The sequence below is a fragment of the Scyliorhinus torazame genome, chromosome 28, assembly GCF_047496885.1.
Source record: "Scyliorhinus torazame isolate Kashiwa2021f chromosome 28, sScyTor2.1, whole genome shotgun sequence".
Lineage (NCBI taxonomy): Eukaryota > Metazoa > Chordata > Chondrichthyes > Carcharhiniformes > Scyliorhinidae > Scyliorhinus > Scyliorhinus torazame.
Window position 1 is genome coordinate 13,316,504 of NC_092734.1, and position 15,579 is coordinate 13,332,082.

Genomic DNA, 15,579 nt, shown 5'->3' on the forward strand with positions numbered 1-15,579 from the left:
CGGTCCAATCACCCAATCGGAGGGCAGACCCCCCCCCCCCCCCCTGCCGTCGGGGAGAGGGGGTTGGAGGAATTGAAATGTTCATTTTCTGGGAGTTTTCTCCGCTAACGTTTTCTCCCCTGACAGGCATGGCCAGCATCGACAGCAGTGCCCCGGAGACCACCTCGGACAGCTCCCCCACGCTGAGTCGCCGGCCCATCCGTGGAGGGTGGGCAGCCGCGTCCTGGGGAAGGGGGCAGGACAGCGACAGCATCAGCAGCTCATCCAGCGACTCCCTGGGATCCTCCTCCTCCAGTGGCAGTCGACGGGCCAGTGGAGGCGCTCGCACCAAAAGCACCGACGTTGGGAGGTAGGGTCAAAGTTCAACTCTTTTATATTTTGGGGGGAAAGCTATATTTAATCTTGTTTTTGTTCCCAACTTCAGCAATTATTCATGGTAATGCACCAGATTTGCAGCATAGAAGCAATCTATTCTACCCAGTTGTTCTCCGGCAGGGTTTATCTTCCACATGGACCAGTGCCCACCCTTTTTGCATCAAACCCTACCTGCATATCTTTCTATTCCTTTTTTTAAAAAAAAAAAATCTTTTTATTGGCATTTTCAAAATTATATACGTTGCTGTTCGTTTTCATTTAATGTACAGTCACAAAGGTTTCTCCTTCGGTTTCTCTATTTACAGTCTGACGCCGTCTGGCTCAGCGTACAATCCTCCCCATCTCCCCCCTAGCTCCTCTCTCTTTGACCCCACTCCCCCTTTCACTGCTACTCCCCATTTTTCCTTACTGGGCTTTGCTATCTCACCTTGCTGCCTTGCTTCCCTCTTTCTATCTTGTCCTGGCAGTTTTACCTCTTGCAAGAGGAACAACCTAGGAGGAGAGGCCTGGGCTGCCCGGCTTCAAAGAGGCCGCAGGAAGATGGATATGGGAAGTAGGCAGATATGAGGTAGACTCAGATCAATCCTTCATTTGCCTGTGAAAGTAGACATTAATGCTCTCATTATCCCCCCCCCCCCCCCCCCCCCACCCCCCCCCCCCCCCAAGTGCCATGTCAGAAAGAAAGTTCCTCACACAAAGTGATCAACGTATGGAATGCAACTCGTGAATGAGGTCATGAGGCAAACGCTTGTTTGTGAAGCAGGCGGACGCTGTGACTGGCTGCGTGTGGTTAAGGAAAGTCATCTGGTGTATTTGTATGGATGAGCTTCAATGGGCCAAATGGATTTCCTCATTTGTCTCCGTGTAAATGTAAAAGAACTTGTAAGTTTTGCTCATCAAACCTCCCGCCATCCCAAAGATGATGCCCCTCCTCACTGAGCCTAATACATCACGGTAGCACAGTGGTTAGCACTGTTGCTTCACAGCGCCAGGGAACCGGGTTCGATTCCCGGCTTGGGTCACTGTCTGTGCGGAGTCTGCACGTTCTCCCCGTGTCCGCGTGGGTTTCCTCCGGATGCTCCGGTTTCCTCCCACAGTCCAAAGACGTGCTGTTAGGTGAATTGGACATTCTGAATTCTCCCTCCGTGTACCCGAACAGACGCCGGAGATTGGGGGATTTTAACAGTAACTTCACTGCAGCGTTAATGTAAGCCTACTTGTGACACGATAATCTTTACTAATCAATCAAGAGCATGGGGGCTGCAATAGTTCTCTGGTGCATTTTCCATGGCAGTGTGTCAGCCAATCAGGTCCACTTACCAACTAATCAACATCTTTTTCTCATGCCGCATAAATTTTTGTTCCCTTTGAAATTTGGCATTCTTGCATCTGTCCTGATAAGTGCAAGATGAAAAGCTTCTCTTTTTTTTTTTCTCAGTAATACTCAGATTCTGCACAGCCAAGCGACTATTTGATAGATTCATATTAAGCAAAGGGGAATTGAGGGCTGCAGGTCCAAGGTGGGTGGATGGAGTTAATATGCAGATCAGCCATGATGGAATTAAATAAATCTAGGGCAGGGTTCTCCGTCCGTCCACGGCAGCGGGATTCTCAGGTCCCACTGCAGGGAAAGGGAGATTTGGCCGAGCATCAAATTCTCCGTCCTCACTCGCACTGGTGGCTGGGTGAACTCGCAACAGTGAATCCCAGCCATAACCTTCAAACTACTGCAGTGGACCATATAGGAACATTCCATGCATTAGAGCAACATTAGTTTAATTCTGTCTAAGGTGACCTTGTATAGATTCTACGTGATTGTTTTTGGGGTTATTTCTCTTCCAGATACAAAGGCCGGCGTCCGGAATGCCACGCTCCCCATGTACCCAACCAGCCATCTGAAGCGGCTGCCCATTTTTACTTTGAGCTTGCAAAGACTGTCCTCATCAAAGCAGGAGGCAACAGCAGCACATCCATCTTCACCCACCCCTCAGCCAGCGGAGGCCACCAGGGTCCCCACCGCAACCTCCATCTCTGTGCTTTTGAAATCGGGCTGTACGCGCTGGGCTTGCACAATTTTGTGTCGCCAAACTGGCTCTCGAGGACCTACTCTTCCCATGTCTCCTGGATTACAGGTTTGAGGGAAAATAAAATAGCCTTGGTCACTACAAATTGATGTCCAGCCCTTGTGTGTCACGTTCAGCTCTTGGAGTTCCTTTGAGAGCACCACGAGTGTTGTTCCTCTACATAAGGGCATCTTCCCATTCTATCTCTGTCCACTGTGTTGAATCTTCTGCAGGCAAATTGAATCTATCCAGGCATTGCATTTGATTTTTTAATTAAACAAAAGCACGGGGACAATAGTTCCCTGGTGGGTTCTTCATGGCAATGCTTCAACCAGAGTTGGCTTGCCAACCTATCAACAGCCTTTTCTCAGGCAGTGTAAATTGTTACTCCCTTGAAATTTGGCATTCTGGCATTTGCCCTGATGATGAAAAGCTTGGCCGTTGTTTATTTATTTTGGCAATACATAAATCCTTGAATTATTATGAATACAATAGATGATAATGTGTGTCCTGCTGTACTTGTATGTTGCATTTTTCCAACTTGTTGGTTGCAATCTTGGCGTTCCCAAGGCTGAAGGTTAAAAGATGGTGTGCCATCACTGGACGGGGTCCCTACTCTACTCTCAACACCTCTGGGTTTTGGTGGAGGAGGTAGACATGCTGGAAATGGCTCATCTTTCTGATCACTAATCTTGGAAATGGCAATGGACCTGACCAGGAAGTTGTAAAGTTCATAGTTTGTATTAAAGGGCGAATTGAAGGTTGACTCAAATGCAGCCCAAGATAATTCTCTGGACTAATTCTGGAGTATTGGTTTGGGTGTATTGATATTTCCTCCGCTCCCCCTTCCATGAGCGACTTTCAAATCTGCTCCTTTACTGGGAGGTGTAAAAAGTAGCTTAATGTCAGTGTTTACCAAAATATCCAGCTCCCAGTGAGTTGGTCACTGATCTACAGAGAAGCTGAGGCACAAACCCGTTTTCTACCACACTAATGAACCATGTTGACAAGTAACCATTGTCTCAGTTAGACACACACGGCTGCATTTAAGTGCCCCAACTGGGTGTGTTTTTGGTGACGGAGCGTGTCAAATAGGGCAGTTTCCCACCCACCACATTCACACCCAGCTTGGATTTCACCCACACAATCGTCAATTAGGCTTGTTGGGCGGCACGGTGGGACAGTGGTTCGAAATCGGCCCCGGGTCACTGTCCGTGTGGAGTTTGCACATTCTCCCGGTGTCTGCGTGGGTCTCGCCCCCACAACCCAAAAATGTGCAGGATTAGCCAAGTTAAATTGCCCCTCAATTGGAAAAATTAACAAAGAATTAGGCTTGTTACCAAGCCAATTGGCCCTGGCAATATGTTGTCGATATCCTAACACGGTTGGTGTGGGCAGTCGGGTGGGAGTAGGGAGCCTGATTTTGTTTTTAAATTCTTTAGAGGGTGGAAATGACGGGGTTCAGCTCCCACTTTAACCCACCGACAGAGATTTATGGTCACAGGGCAGGTCAGACCGGGATGGGGAGGGGGGAGCTGCCCGCCTCCAGTAATATTCAGCCCACGGTCGAGAGAATTGGGCCATTTCAGAATTTCTCCTTCCCTCTCCCCGTTTTTAATGGTTGCTTTTAATTCTCTTCACATGCCACAGGCCAGGCGATGGAAATAGGCAGTGCGGCTCTGAACATTTTGGTGGAATGTTGGGACGGTCACCTCACCCCTCCGGAGGTGGCATCTTTGGCTGACCGCGCATCGCGCGCCCGGGATCCCAACATGGTGCGAGCGGCAGCAGAGTTGGCTTTGAGTTGCCTACCCCACGCTCACGCCCTGAATCCTAACGAGATCCAACGGGCATTGGTTCAATGCAAGGAGCAAGTATGTTCAGTTCACTATATTGACAAGTCCACTGATTCTATTCCAATTAACCGTATGATGTAATTAATCTCATATAATTCAATAACCTAATCAGTGTGGACACGATGCATGTTGGGCGTTGGCTTGGTTCAGTTGGTAGCTCCTGTTTCTCCTGGGTTTCATTCTCTGGATTGCCACTCGAGGGACAGCCTTCCGGGACTGCTGCGTTGTGAGAGGTGCCACCCTTTTACGTTAGGAGTTAATCCAAGACTCCGGCTGCCTTCTCCTGTGGATCAGAGATCCCACGGCAAAGTTCACGGTTGAGGAGAGAAGTTGTCTTGGATCCGAGACAAACGGCTTCCATCTCGTGTAGAATCCCCTGAGGTCAAACATAATTTTCTCCATTTGCAGAAATTCTACACCCCCCCCCCTTCCCGGTGTCCCCGCCGACCTCCAACAACGTGAGGGTTCGTCGCGGGCAATCAGAAAGGCGAAGGCCCCGACATCGGCCCCCTACCCCTCTGGCAGCTCCAAAATACCAAAGGATGCCACCAAAGGGCACGGCTCCACCCTCACCCCCACAACCTTCGGCCGTGTCTCAAATACCGGCTTCCAATTTCGGGCAGGACCAAAGCCCACATGCATGAGGCCCCCCCTTCGCACCTCTCTCACCTACTCGCCACCTCCGGGAAGAACCCGCTCATACGTGCATCAGTCATATGAATCCTGTCAGCCACTTTATCTTCTGCGATTCTTTGTGCACTGGTATCAGCTAAAAACAGTGCAACTCTCAGTTGTCTGTCGCAGCTATTAATGCTGGGCTTGCTTAGCAAAGCGATTCATTGCGTGTCTGAGCCATTTCAGTGGGACTTAAGGGTTTGGATATATAATGTTTGGATTTTCTTCACCGCCGACTCCGTGCCCCCCCCCCCCCCCCCCTCCTGCACTCTACCTCTTTCCCCTCCTTTCCCCCCCCCATCTCATCCCTCCACACCCTCCCCTCCCGCACAATTCGGAATGGGCCGTAACTGCTGTCCACTCCAGTGACGTCACCTCCTGCCAATCAGTAATAAAAACTCAGCTTTCCGCTTTTTGACAATTCTAAGTACCTCACGCCTCTTCTTTCAAAGACCGACAAACGATAACCCCTAAACCTCACTGGATCGCGAGGAGCAGGAGTCGCCCATTTTGCCCCTTGAACCCGCTGTGCCATTTAATATCATGGTGGCCTTGACCCCACTTTCCTGTCTCTCGCCCCACTCCCCTTCTTCCGCACGCCAATAACAAATCCGTTGTGGTTTTTTTTTTTTTTTGGGTGCATCTGAGGGTTGGGTAGAGATCTCTCATCACCTGCTAACCTTCCTTAACTGGCCCTTGTAACCTCACGTCAATGTAATCGTGACTAAGTTGCATATTCATTGGTCGAGTGGTCGATGCATTGTTTGTGTGTGTAAGAGAGAGAGTGAAGCTTATTGATTTTTGTCAATCCAATGTGACTGTCGTGTCTGGACTAATTGGCCTCACCCTGTGCTCTCTATGTTCTCTTCTATGCTGCTGGTCCCCAGGATAACACCATGTTGGAGAAGGCTTGCATGGCAGTGGAGGAAGCAGCCAAAGGCGGCGGTGTTTACCCCGAGGTGCTCTTTGAGGTTGCTCATCAGTGGTACTGGCTCTATGAGCAAACAGCAGGCGGCGGCTCACAGCAGCAGCGGGAAATATCGGCGATCGGCGGCCGCGGCTCCCACGAGGCGGGGAGGGCCGCCACGGAACACTCGCCGCTGACTGAGGGCTCGGCCACCGTGACGGTGGCGGCCACGGTGACGGCGACCGCCGTGGTGCCAGTCATCACCGTCGGATCGGCAATGTTCCAGCAGCACACCATAGCCGGGGCAGCAATCGCGCATCCCCATGGACAGATCTTCCCAACCAACCCGGCCCTGACCCATCCCTACACTACAATCCAAACTCACATACCGTCAGTCTGTAACGCTGCCTACCTTGGACATCCGATACAACATGTCCCTCGACCTGCCATCTTTCCTGTTGCTGGAGCTGCCTATCCTCAGGTACTTCAATACGGTGCCGGTCATTTCAAAGGGTTAGGGAGGGGGAGGTTGGTATAAATGCCCTTTTTATAAGGGGAGGCAGTGGCGAAGTGGTATTGTCGCTGGACTAGGAATCCAGACACTGGTTCGAATCCCGCCATGGCAGATGGTGACATTTGAATTCAATAAAAACTGGAATTAAAGGTCTAAAAGGTGACCATGAAACCACTGTCGATTGTCGTCAAAACCCATCTGGTTCACTAATGCCCTTTAGGGAAGGAAATCTGCCCTCCTTACCCGGTCTGGCCTCCATGTGACTCCAGATCCACAGCAGTGTGGTTGACTCTTAAATGCCCTCAAGGACGGCCGATAAATGCTGGCCCAGCCACATCCCGTGAATAAAAAAAACTATATAATTCTCTCCTGAACTAGCCTCCGCCCAGCCTGGTTTGCCTAACCTTTGCCCACACTCTCAATCCTCCCCAAATCCGCCCTCTCTCTCTGCTGTTGGTCCACTCTCAGTCTTCGAATCATAGAATCGAATCTCTACAGTGCCCCCTCTGACCGGGAGAGGGACTTGCCGCTGCCCGGGAGAGGGACTTGCCGCTGCCCGGGAGAGGGACTTGTCGCTGTACTTTGTTCTCTCTCTTTAGTTGACCTTGGCCAAAGAGCATTTAATCAACGTTCATTTTTGTTTGAGGCAGAGGCAGCTATTGTTTCTTTTTAAATAACTCTCCTTCCTGCATGTGAAGTCTGCCTACACCGCCTTCTGCAACATCCCAGGAAACCTAGAGTTAGCGGACTAAAACAAAGCTGGTATCGCTGCTGCGTTTCCCAGCATTACCCGCCCAAATGTTTAGGCAACTCTAAGCACAGATTGTGAAAATCCCAGCTCTATTCTCCGCAAACATTCGCACCAGAAGCGAGCCCCACCGACGATGCTGACCACATACTCCCAGAATGAGTTCATTACCAGGGCTGGTTTCTATTAACTGCACTCATTCATAAGCCCTCGAGACTTCTTTTTGAGCGCAGGAAAACGAATAGGAACATTTTAAAACAGCATTATCAAAATCCCCAAGCGGGCCACATAGAAACATGCATAGAAAATAGAAGCAGGAGGAGGCCATTCGGCCCTTCGAGCCTGCTGCCCCATTCATTATGATCTTGGCTGATCATAGCAACAGGAACACATGCGATTGAATCATCCACAAGAGAAATTATACCTTTTTGAAAATATTTTTAATCAAATTTTCAATATTTTAACATCTTTGCAAAGAATGAACACAAACCCCTGCCCCTGCCCCCCCCCCCCCCCCGCCTTCTCTCTCTCTCTCCCCAACCGCTTGATGACAACCAGAACCCCAAAGTGTAAGATAAACAAACCCCATCTCTGGTGAGACCTCTCATCTGCCCATCTTGGAGCAAACTTCACCTTCTCCGAAGACAGGAACTCCATTAGATCCCTCCCCCAGTCACGCCGAGCCACTGGGGAGGGTGGGAGGGGGGGTTTGACCTCTACCCCACCAGGACCCGCCTGAGAGCGATCAACGAGGCGAAGGCTAACACATCTGCCCCCGCTCCCGTCTGTAACTCCAGCAGATCCGACACCCCAAATATGGCCTTTAGGGGACCAGGCTCCAAATCTACGTGTACGACCTCTTGACACGGTGCTAAAAAATGATCCACAAACTTTCTCCAACTTCGGGCAGGACCAGAACACATGGGCGTGATTAGCTGAGCCCCCTCCAGCATCATTTGCAGCTGTCCTCCGCCTCCCCCTCAAACAGCCGGCTCGTCCTCGCCTTCGTTAAGTGCGCCCTGTGCACCACTTTCAATTGAATCAACTCCAGCCTCGCGCACGAGGCATCAACTCTCCGCAGTGATTCCATTCATCAGGTTGGCAATGTAGCTAAAATGTTCCCCGTGTCTGAATGAAATATCTCCACGTTCTCTGATCTATTGTACATACATGTCTTCTCGTCCTCCCCACCAAGGCAGAACCAGTCTGCCTTTACACTTCTCCCCACCACCCCACCCATCCACCCCACACTCCAGTAGCCCCCATTTTGAATGCAATGTTTTGACAAAATACTCAGAAACACACCCCATCACCGACAAATAATTCTTCTGCATGTTCTGTAAAAAGACATTTACATTTGGATTATTTAAAATCGGCGGATTAAGACATGACATTCAAAATGCTGATTTTTTTTTTTTTTGTTGGGTGTGACATATCCATTCTTAGCTGTCTTAATCACACTGAACCTGCCTTCCACTCGTTTATACATATATATATTACGGACTCTTTTTGTTTTTGTTTATAAAGTTTAAATCCCTGCCCGTTTTCACTGGTTCTTGGCAAATGTTGCATTTGGCGACGGACAAACGGACAGACATTATTTAAGTAACGTTAACTAAACAGGATTCTGGTTAGATTGTGGAGCCATTCAGAAGGACAGCACGGGTTCAACTGTCCCAACAAGCTGAGAGTCCTGGGACTCTCTTCTGAGTCCACCCCAGGATCTTAATTGATGTGACCAAACGCAAACATTCTGCACGTTGAGATGTAGGGCAGTGGGAGCTGGGACACGCTCCTAATCGGACTGAAGACTTGCTGACCGAATTATCGGCAGCAGAAGCGGTGGTGTGGCATTATTGACCGGTCTGTTTATCTGTTTAGATGCATCCGGCATTTATTGGAGCTCAGTACCCTTACACAGTTGCAACCACCACGCATCCAGCCATGGCAGCTCCACCAGTGACCTTCGCAGGGGTTCCTGTGCCCACTATGACACCGATGGCAGTGCATCCGTACCAGACAGACCCAAACCTGCCCCTGGCATCAACTGTAGCAGGTACGCGAGATCTTTCAATGCCTAAAGTGGCTAACGTGTGTGTGTGTGTATGGATGGATGTGTGGTGAACTCTAGAACAGTGCTTTGAAATGTGTGCTCCTGAGCAGGTTAATGCAGCTGCAGACTCTGGTCTCTCTCTCTCTCTCTCTCGTTCCCCCCCCCCCCCCCCCCCCCCCCCCCCCCCCAATTCACCTTTGCCTTGGGCTTAAGTGAGTGAATGTCCCATGGGTGCAAATAGACGTGGGGAGCAGGGAAGTGAATTGTACACTTGGTGCATCTCCCTCTGTGGCAAGTGCTCCCTCTCCTGCCTGAAGGTGGGATAACCGCCAGTGAAGCAGATCTCGGTGTACAATCTGACAAACCTGGTGCACACAGTCTAACACACACACATGGTGCACACAGTCCAACACGCGCACACACACACACACACACACACACACACACACACAGTGCACACAGTCCAACACGCACGCACACACACACACACACACACACACACACACACACACACACACACACACAGTGTACACAGTCCAACACATACGTACACACATGGTGTACACAGTCCAACACATACATACACACGCGGTGTACACAGTCCAGCACACACACACACACACACACACACACACATGGTGTACACAGTCCCCACACACACACACACACACACACACACACACACACACACACACATTCCAGGCAGCGAGGAAATATTTGAAAGTTTACAAAGCTTTGTAGCCGATGTATTTTGATGGCTGAAGAAAGCGATGTTATTTAAATTCATGCCACGAAGAGACCTGTGCAGCAGTTGAAACATGGAATTGAATTAAGTGTGAACCCTCTCGGAAACATCAGCCGGGATTCTCCGTTTTGCCAGCGCCCGGGGGTTTCCTGACGCCCGGGGGTTTCCCGACGCCCGGGGGTTTCCCGATGCCCGTGGGGATGCCACACAATGGGAAAGCCCATTGACCGGCCCGCGTAACGGAGAATCCCGACCATCATCTTTCACTTCACTCTCTTGGTATAAATATACAGTAATCGCGTTTAAGCTTTTAAAAAAAATTTAGAGTGCCAATTTCTTTTCTTTCAAATGAAGGACCAATCCACCTACCCTGCACATCTTTTTGGTTGGGGTGAGACCCACGCAGACACGGGGAAGATATGCAAACCCCCCTTGCATGCCTTCCCCGTCAAAACCACATGTGTGTGTGTGCATTCTGTGATCTTCCACATGATTCTGTTCAGCTGAATTATCGACCAGGCTGGCCACATTGCCAGATGCAAGCTCAGGAAGGCTCTTTAAATTATGCTCTTTTTTTCGGCAGTAGAAAAAATGTTGCAAAGCTCTTTTCATATTTAAAAAAAATGATTTTACTAAGAAAGTGTACACTGATCAACCTATTAAACAATTCAGTTTGACGTTTATCAGTAACTTTTATATCCAGTTTCTCATGGCCCAAGAGTCAGACAGCCTCATTTGAGAATGTTTCATTTTTGGTGACAAAACCAGTTTTCGGCTGAGTTCGTAAAACTGCATCAGGTGATCCAGGAACACTTTATGTTCTATTACGATGGTTCTCAAATAGTTCTATTCCACTGGTTCAGTGAAGATCGTGACTCGTGATTATGCAAACGGATCAAGTGTATTTTGGGTGCAATTCTTCTCCGGTGTCCAAAGTGGAAACTCCACGGTGCTTCTTTTAACAACTAGTGATTCGAATCAAAGCTGTTGGACTTTAACCTGGTGCTGTGAGATTTCTCACTGTGACCCCAGTCCAACACCGGCATCTCCACATCATGCTTGGAAGGGAGTAAGACATTGAATAGTTCATCGGGACTTCTAGTTATTCTAATGCTAAATTCAATTTGTAATCTTGATGAAGAGCTAAACTGATAAAAGTGCGAAACGTTTTGCTGAAACCTTGCCTTTGAAGTTTTGGATTGAACAGCACTGAGTGAACAATCCTGATCGCGTTCAGAATTGCACTGATGACCAATTTAAGATTATCAGCCAGGATGGCAGTGTGGCTCACTTGCCCATGCTGAAAGCTGCATATATTCTCGCACAGGGCCTTGCCCTCAGCAAATACAAAGAAGATGTCTACGCATTGCACTTCCTCAACTAAGCAAAAGCTTTAGGGCCAGTCATTTCCTGGTTCATTCCCTCATGGCAGTGCTTTGACCAATCACAGTTGACCTGCCTGCTTTGAATTTAAGCAAAAGCTTGGCAGATAACTGCCCCCATAGTGCATTCCCCATGGCCAGCCTCTTGCCTATTAGAGTCCGCTTGCCAACCCATGCTCTTCTTGTGCAGTATACATTTTTGTTGTCTTTGAGATTTGCTACTCTTGCAAAACTATCCCGATCAGTGCCAGATGAAAAGCTTCGACGGCATGTCACTTTTTTTTCAACAATACTCGAGAAATAAATGTGTTGCATTTTATCTAACTGCAGTTTTAGCTTATTTTGGCGTTCTGGCTGGTTATTCATTGAATATGATGGTTAAAGTTGTCTCTCTCTTTCTCCACTGCCTCCAGTTGCCAGTGTGCAGGCTGGGACCACTTTTCAGGCTGTTCAAGGAGCATCAATGCCAACTTTAACAACACAAGGCCCCTCGATAGTAGCCCCAACCTTCCCTACAGAAGATGAACAGCACTCGCAGCCTGTCAGTCCTCAAGGGCTGCACTACCTGCATTCAGCTTACAGAGTTGGTAAGTGCACACTCAAATAAACCCTGCATTACACAACGACAGATGATCTCCAGACGGCCCAGAAATGTTTTTGCGGTTGATGGGGCGTTGTGTGGGAGGGAAGGTGGCAACAATGCAAAAAGACTGATAACTTTTCATAATGCTGACTGAGAGATAAACATTGGCCAGGACACCAATCATGACATCTCTCTCATCTCTGGTCAGCCTGGTGAACGTTTGTTGCACTCCCTCGAAGGAAAACACAGTAGCACAAGTGGATAGCACTGTGGCTTCACAGTGCCAGGGTCCTAGGTTCCATTCCCCGCTGGGTGACTGTGCAGAGTCTGCACGTTCTCCCCGTGTCTGCGTGGGTTTCCTCCGGGTGCTCTGGTTTCCTCCCAGAGTCCAAAGATGTGCAGGTTAGGTGGATTGGCCATGATAAATTGCCCTTAGTGACCAAAAGAAAAGGTTAGGAGGGGTTATTGGGTTACGGGGATAGGGGGAAGGGAGGGCTTAAATGGGTCAGTGCAAACTCGATGGGCCGAATGGCCTCCTTCTGCACTGTATGTTCTATGTAAAACCTATCCTTCCTTAAGCAACCTGAGGAAGGAGCTGCGCTCCGAAAGTTAGTGATTTGAAACAAACCTGTTGGGCTTTAACCTGGTGTTGTAAAACTTCTTACTGTGCTCACCCCAGTCCAACGCCGGCATCTCCACATCATTCCTTAAGCAAGGACACTAAAATTGTACAGAGGCGGGGTCTCATCGAAACCCTATATAATTGCAGCAAGGTCACCTTACTCAAACCCTTTGTAATAGAGGATAATTTGTAGGGCAGAGGTCAGTGAACTTATATGGCCTACCTGCCCCATAACACGGTAGAATCTGAGTCATTAAATGGTTTCACGAAGGAGATGGGTAAATTTCTGATTTCTTTTACGAAAGGGATATGGGGAACGTGGGGAGGTGGATTTGAGACCCGGAAGAGATCAGCCATGTTCTGATTGAATGGTGGCGCAGGCTTGAAGGGGTGAATGGCCTATTTCTGCTCCTGTGTATCTGAAGCTTGCCAAGGGAAGGAGCCTTGGTTGGTCGAAGTTGGGGCAACTATTTTGCCAGCTGAACCGTTTTGTTTTAATGCAAAGCTTGGATGATGCAAAGGATCAGAGATATGTTGTGTTTGCTGGGGCCTGTTCTCCTTTTGAGGTTGAAAGATTTGATAGGGGGGCTCAAATGCTCATGAGGTGGAGGTAGCGAGATACTGCTCTCATTTGGTGGATTGGTCCAGAAGCAGAGGGGAAGGTGATTGGCAAAAGAATTAACAGCGACGTGAGGGGAAACCTTTGGAACACAATGAGCAGGTTCTGATCTGGAACGCACTGCCCGAGCGTGTGGCAGAGGCCGGTGTACTAGTCCCAGAAGGCAGTTGGATACGAACCTGTCGAGAGAACATCTTCAGGGTTGCAGAGAATGGGCTGGGGAGTGGGACTGGCTGGGGTGCTCTTTACAGAGAGCTAGCAGGGAGAGGATGGGCAGAAAGGCTCCTGTATAGTAACCATTCTACGATTGCCCCTTCTGCCCTGGTCAATATTTATCCCTGAGGAACACAAGAGGTGTAGGAGCGGGCCGTCCGTTGAGGCAGCTTTGCCGATCAATATGACCTCGGCATCCGTTTTCCTGCCCGCTTCCCGCATCCTTTAATTCTTTTTAAGAAATAAATTACTCAATTCTCTTTTTTCCCCAATTAAGGGGCAATTTAGCGTGGCCAATTCACCTACCCTGCACATCTTTGGGTTGTGGGGGTGAGACCCACGCAGACACAGGGAGAATGTGCAAACTCCACACGGACAGTGACCCGGGGCCGGGATCGAACCCGGGTCCTCGGCGCCGTGAGGCAGCAATGCCACCATGCTGCCCCATCACATCCCTCAATTCTACCTTGGCCTTGGATTGGATTTGTGTGAAGAGGGTCACTTAGGAGCCTGGTAACAGCGGGTAAGAAGCTGTTTTTGAACCTCTTAGTGCGTGTTCTCAGACTTTTGTATCTCCGTCCGATGGAAGAAGTTGGAAGAGAGAATGACCCGGGTGGGAGGGGTCTTTGATTATGCTGTCCACTTTCCCCAGGCAGCGGGAGGTGTAGATAGAGTCAATGAATGGGAGATGGGTTTGTGTGATGGACTGGGCTGTGTTCACGACTCTCTGTAGTTTCTTACCGTCTTGGGCTGAGCAGTTGCCATACCAGGCTGTGATGCAGTCAGATAGGATGTTTTCTATGGTGCACCTGTAAAAATTCATACGAGTCGATGTGGATATGCCAAATTTCCTTAGCTTCCTGAGGAGTATAGGCCCTGCTGTGCTTTCTTGGTCGTCGCGTTGACTGGTGGACCAGGTCAGATTATTGAGATGCACACCTAGGAATTTGAAGCTGCCGACCACCTCCACCTCAGTACCATTGATGCTGACAGGGGAGTTCCTGAAGTCAATGACCAGCTCCTTAGTTTTGCTGACGTTGAGGGAGAGATTGTTGTTGTTACGCCACTCTACTAGGCTCTCTCTCTCTCTCCTCCTGTACTCTGACTCATCGTTGTTTGAGATTTGACCCACTAGGGTCGTGTCATCAGCAAACTTGTAGATGGAGTTGGAGTCAAATTTTCCCATGCAGTTGTGTGTGTACAGGGAGTATAGTAGGGGGCTAAGTAAGCAGCCTTTCAGGGCCCCGGTATTGAGGACTATCGTGGAGGAGGTGTTGTTGTTTATCCTGACTGATTGGGGTCTGTGGGTCAGGAAGTCGAGGATCCAGTTGCAGAGGGAGGAGCCACGTCTTGGGTTGCAGCGATGGAGCATCCCGAGGATAGCCAATTGGCAGCCAGCATCGCAAAAACAGATTGTGGTCGTTATCACATTGCTGTTTGTGGGAGCTTGCTGTGCACTAATTGGCTACTTTCCTTCCTACGCTACAAAGGCGGCTCTAATTCAGATGGAAAAGCAAAATGCCACAGATGCTAGAAATCGCCCATATACTTTGTAAAACAAAGAGAAAGGTGTTCTCCCAATATCCTAGACATTAGGGGCTGGCTTAACTCACTTGGCTGGACAGTTGGTTTATGATGCGTTTAGTGGAGTGTTTCCCGGTGGCCGTGTTGTTTTGGCTTCAGGGAGTTTCTCTCCGCTGAGGTTGTACTTGGAGGAATTTCCTGCTGGCGAGCCCAGTACGAAAGACTCCTTGCAAATCGGTGCGCCCTTTTGTCTGGCTGCCCCTGTCTCTGTCTTACCCCCCCCCCCCCCCCCCTCCCAACCTTCGGGAGGCCCCCGGGAACACCACCTGATTTCTCCCCCCCCCCCCCCCCCCCCGCACCGCCACCTGGTAATGTCTTCCAAGTCCGATTCCTGGCAGTGCCACCTTGGCACTGCCAGGCTGATGGTGTCCCTTCCAGCCTGGCAGTACCAGGGTGCCCAGGAGGCCCTTCCAGGCTAGTGGTGCCAGGATGCCACCCTGCCCTGTACCCGACCACCCGGGGGGGGGGGTCTCCAAAGGCCTGGGCGACCCCTCTCCCAGGTGCCACGCTTGTGGAAACCACACAACGCCCTGGCGAAAGGCTCCCGTTCGGTGCCGGGCGAATCCCACAAACGCATATTTATGTTAGCCTGATGGCTCATTTAAATATGCCGATCTGGATCACAGCCAGTGAGGGCGAG

General features: G+C 49.7%; 1 protein-coding gene across 1 annotated transcript in view; it reads left to right on the plus strand.

Annotated features, from left to right (window-relative positions):
- The window catches only part of zswim8 (zinc finger, SWIM-type containing 8), a 199,523-nt gene that overhangs the window by 173,011 nt on the left and 10,933 nt on the right, over positions 1–15,579 (plus strand). Inside the window, 6 exon segments of the mRNA XM_072491513.1 lie at positions 127–349; positions 2,218–2,507; positions 4,089–4,312; positions 5,857–6,357; positions 9,020–9,194; positions 11,732–11,905. Coding sequence (XP_072347614.1) covers positions 127–349; positions 2,218–2,507; positions 4,089–4,312; positions 5,857–6,357; positions 9,020–9,194; positions 11,732–11,905 — 1,587 coding nt within the window.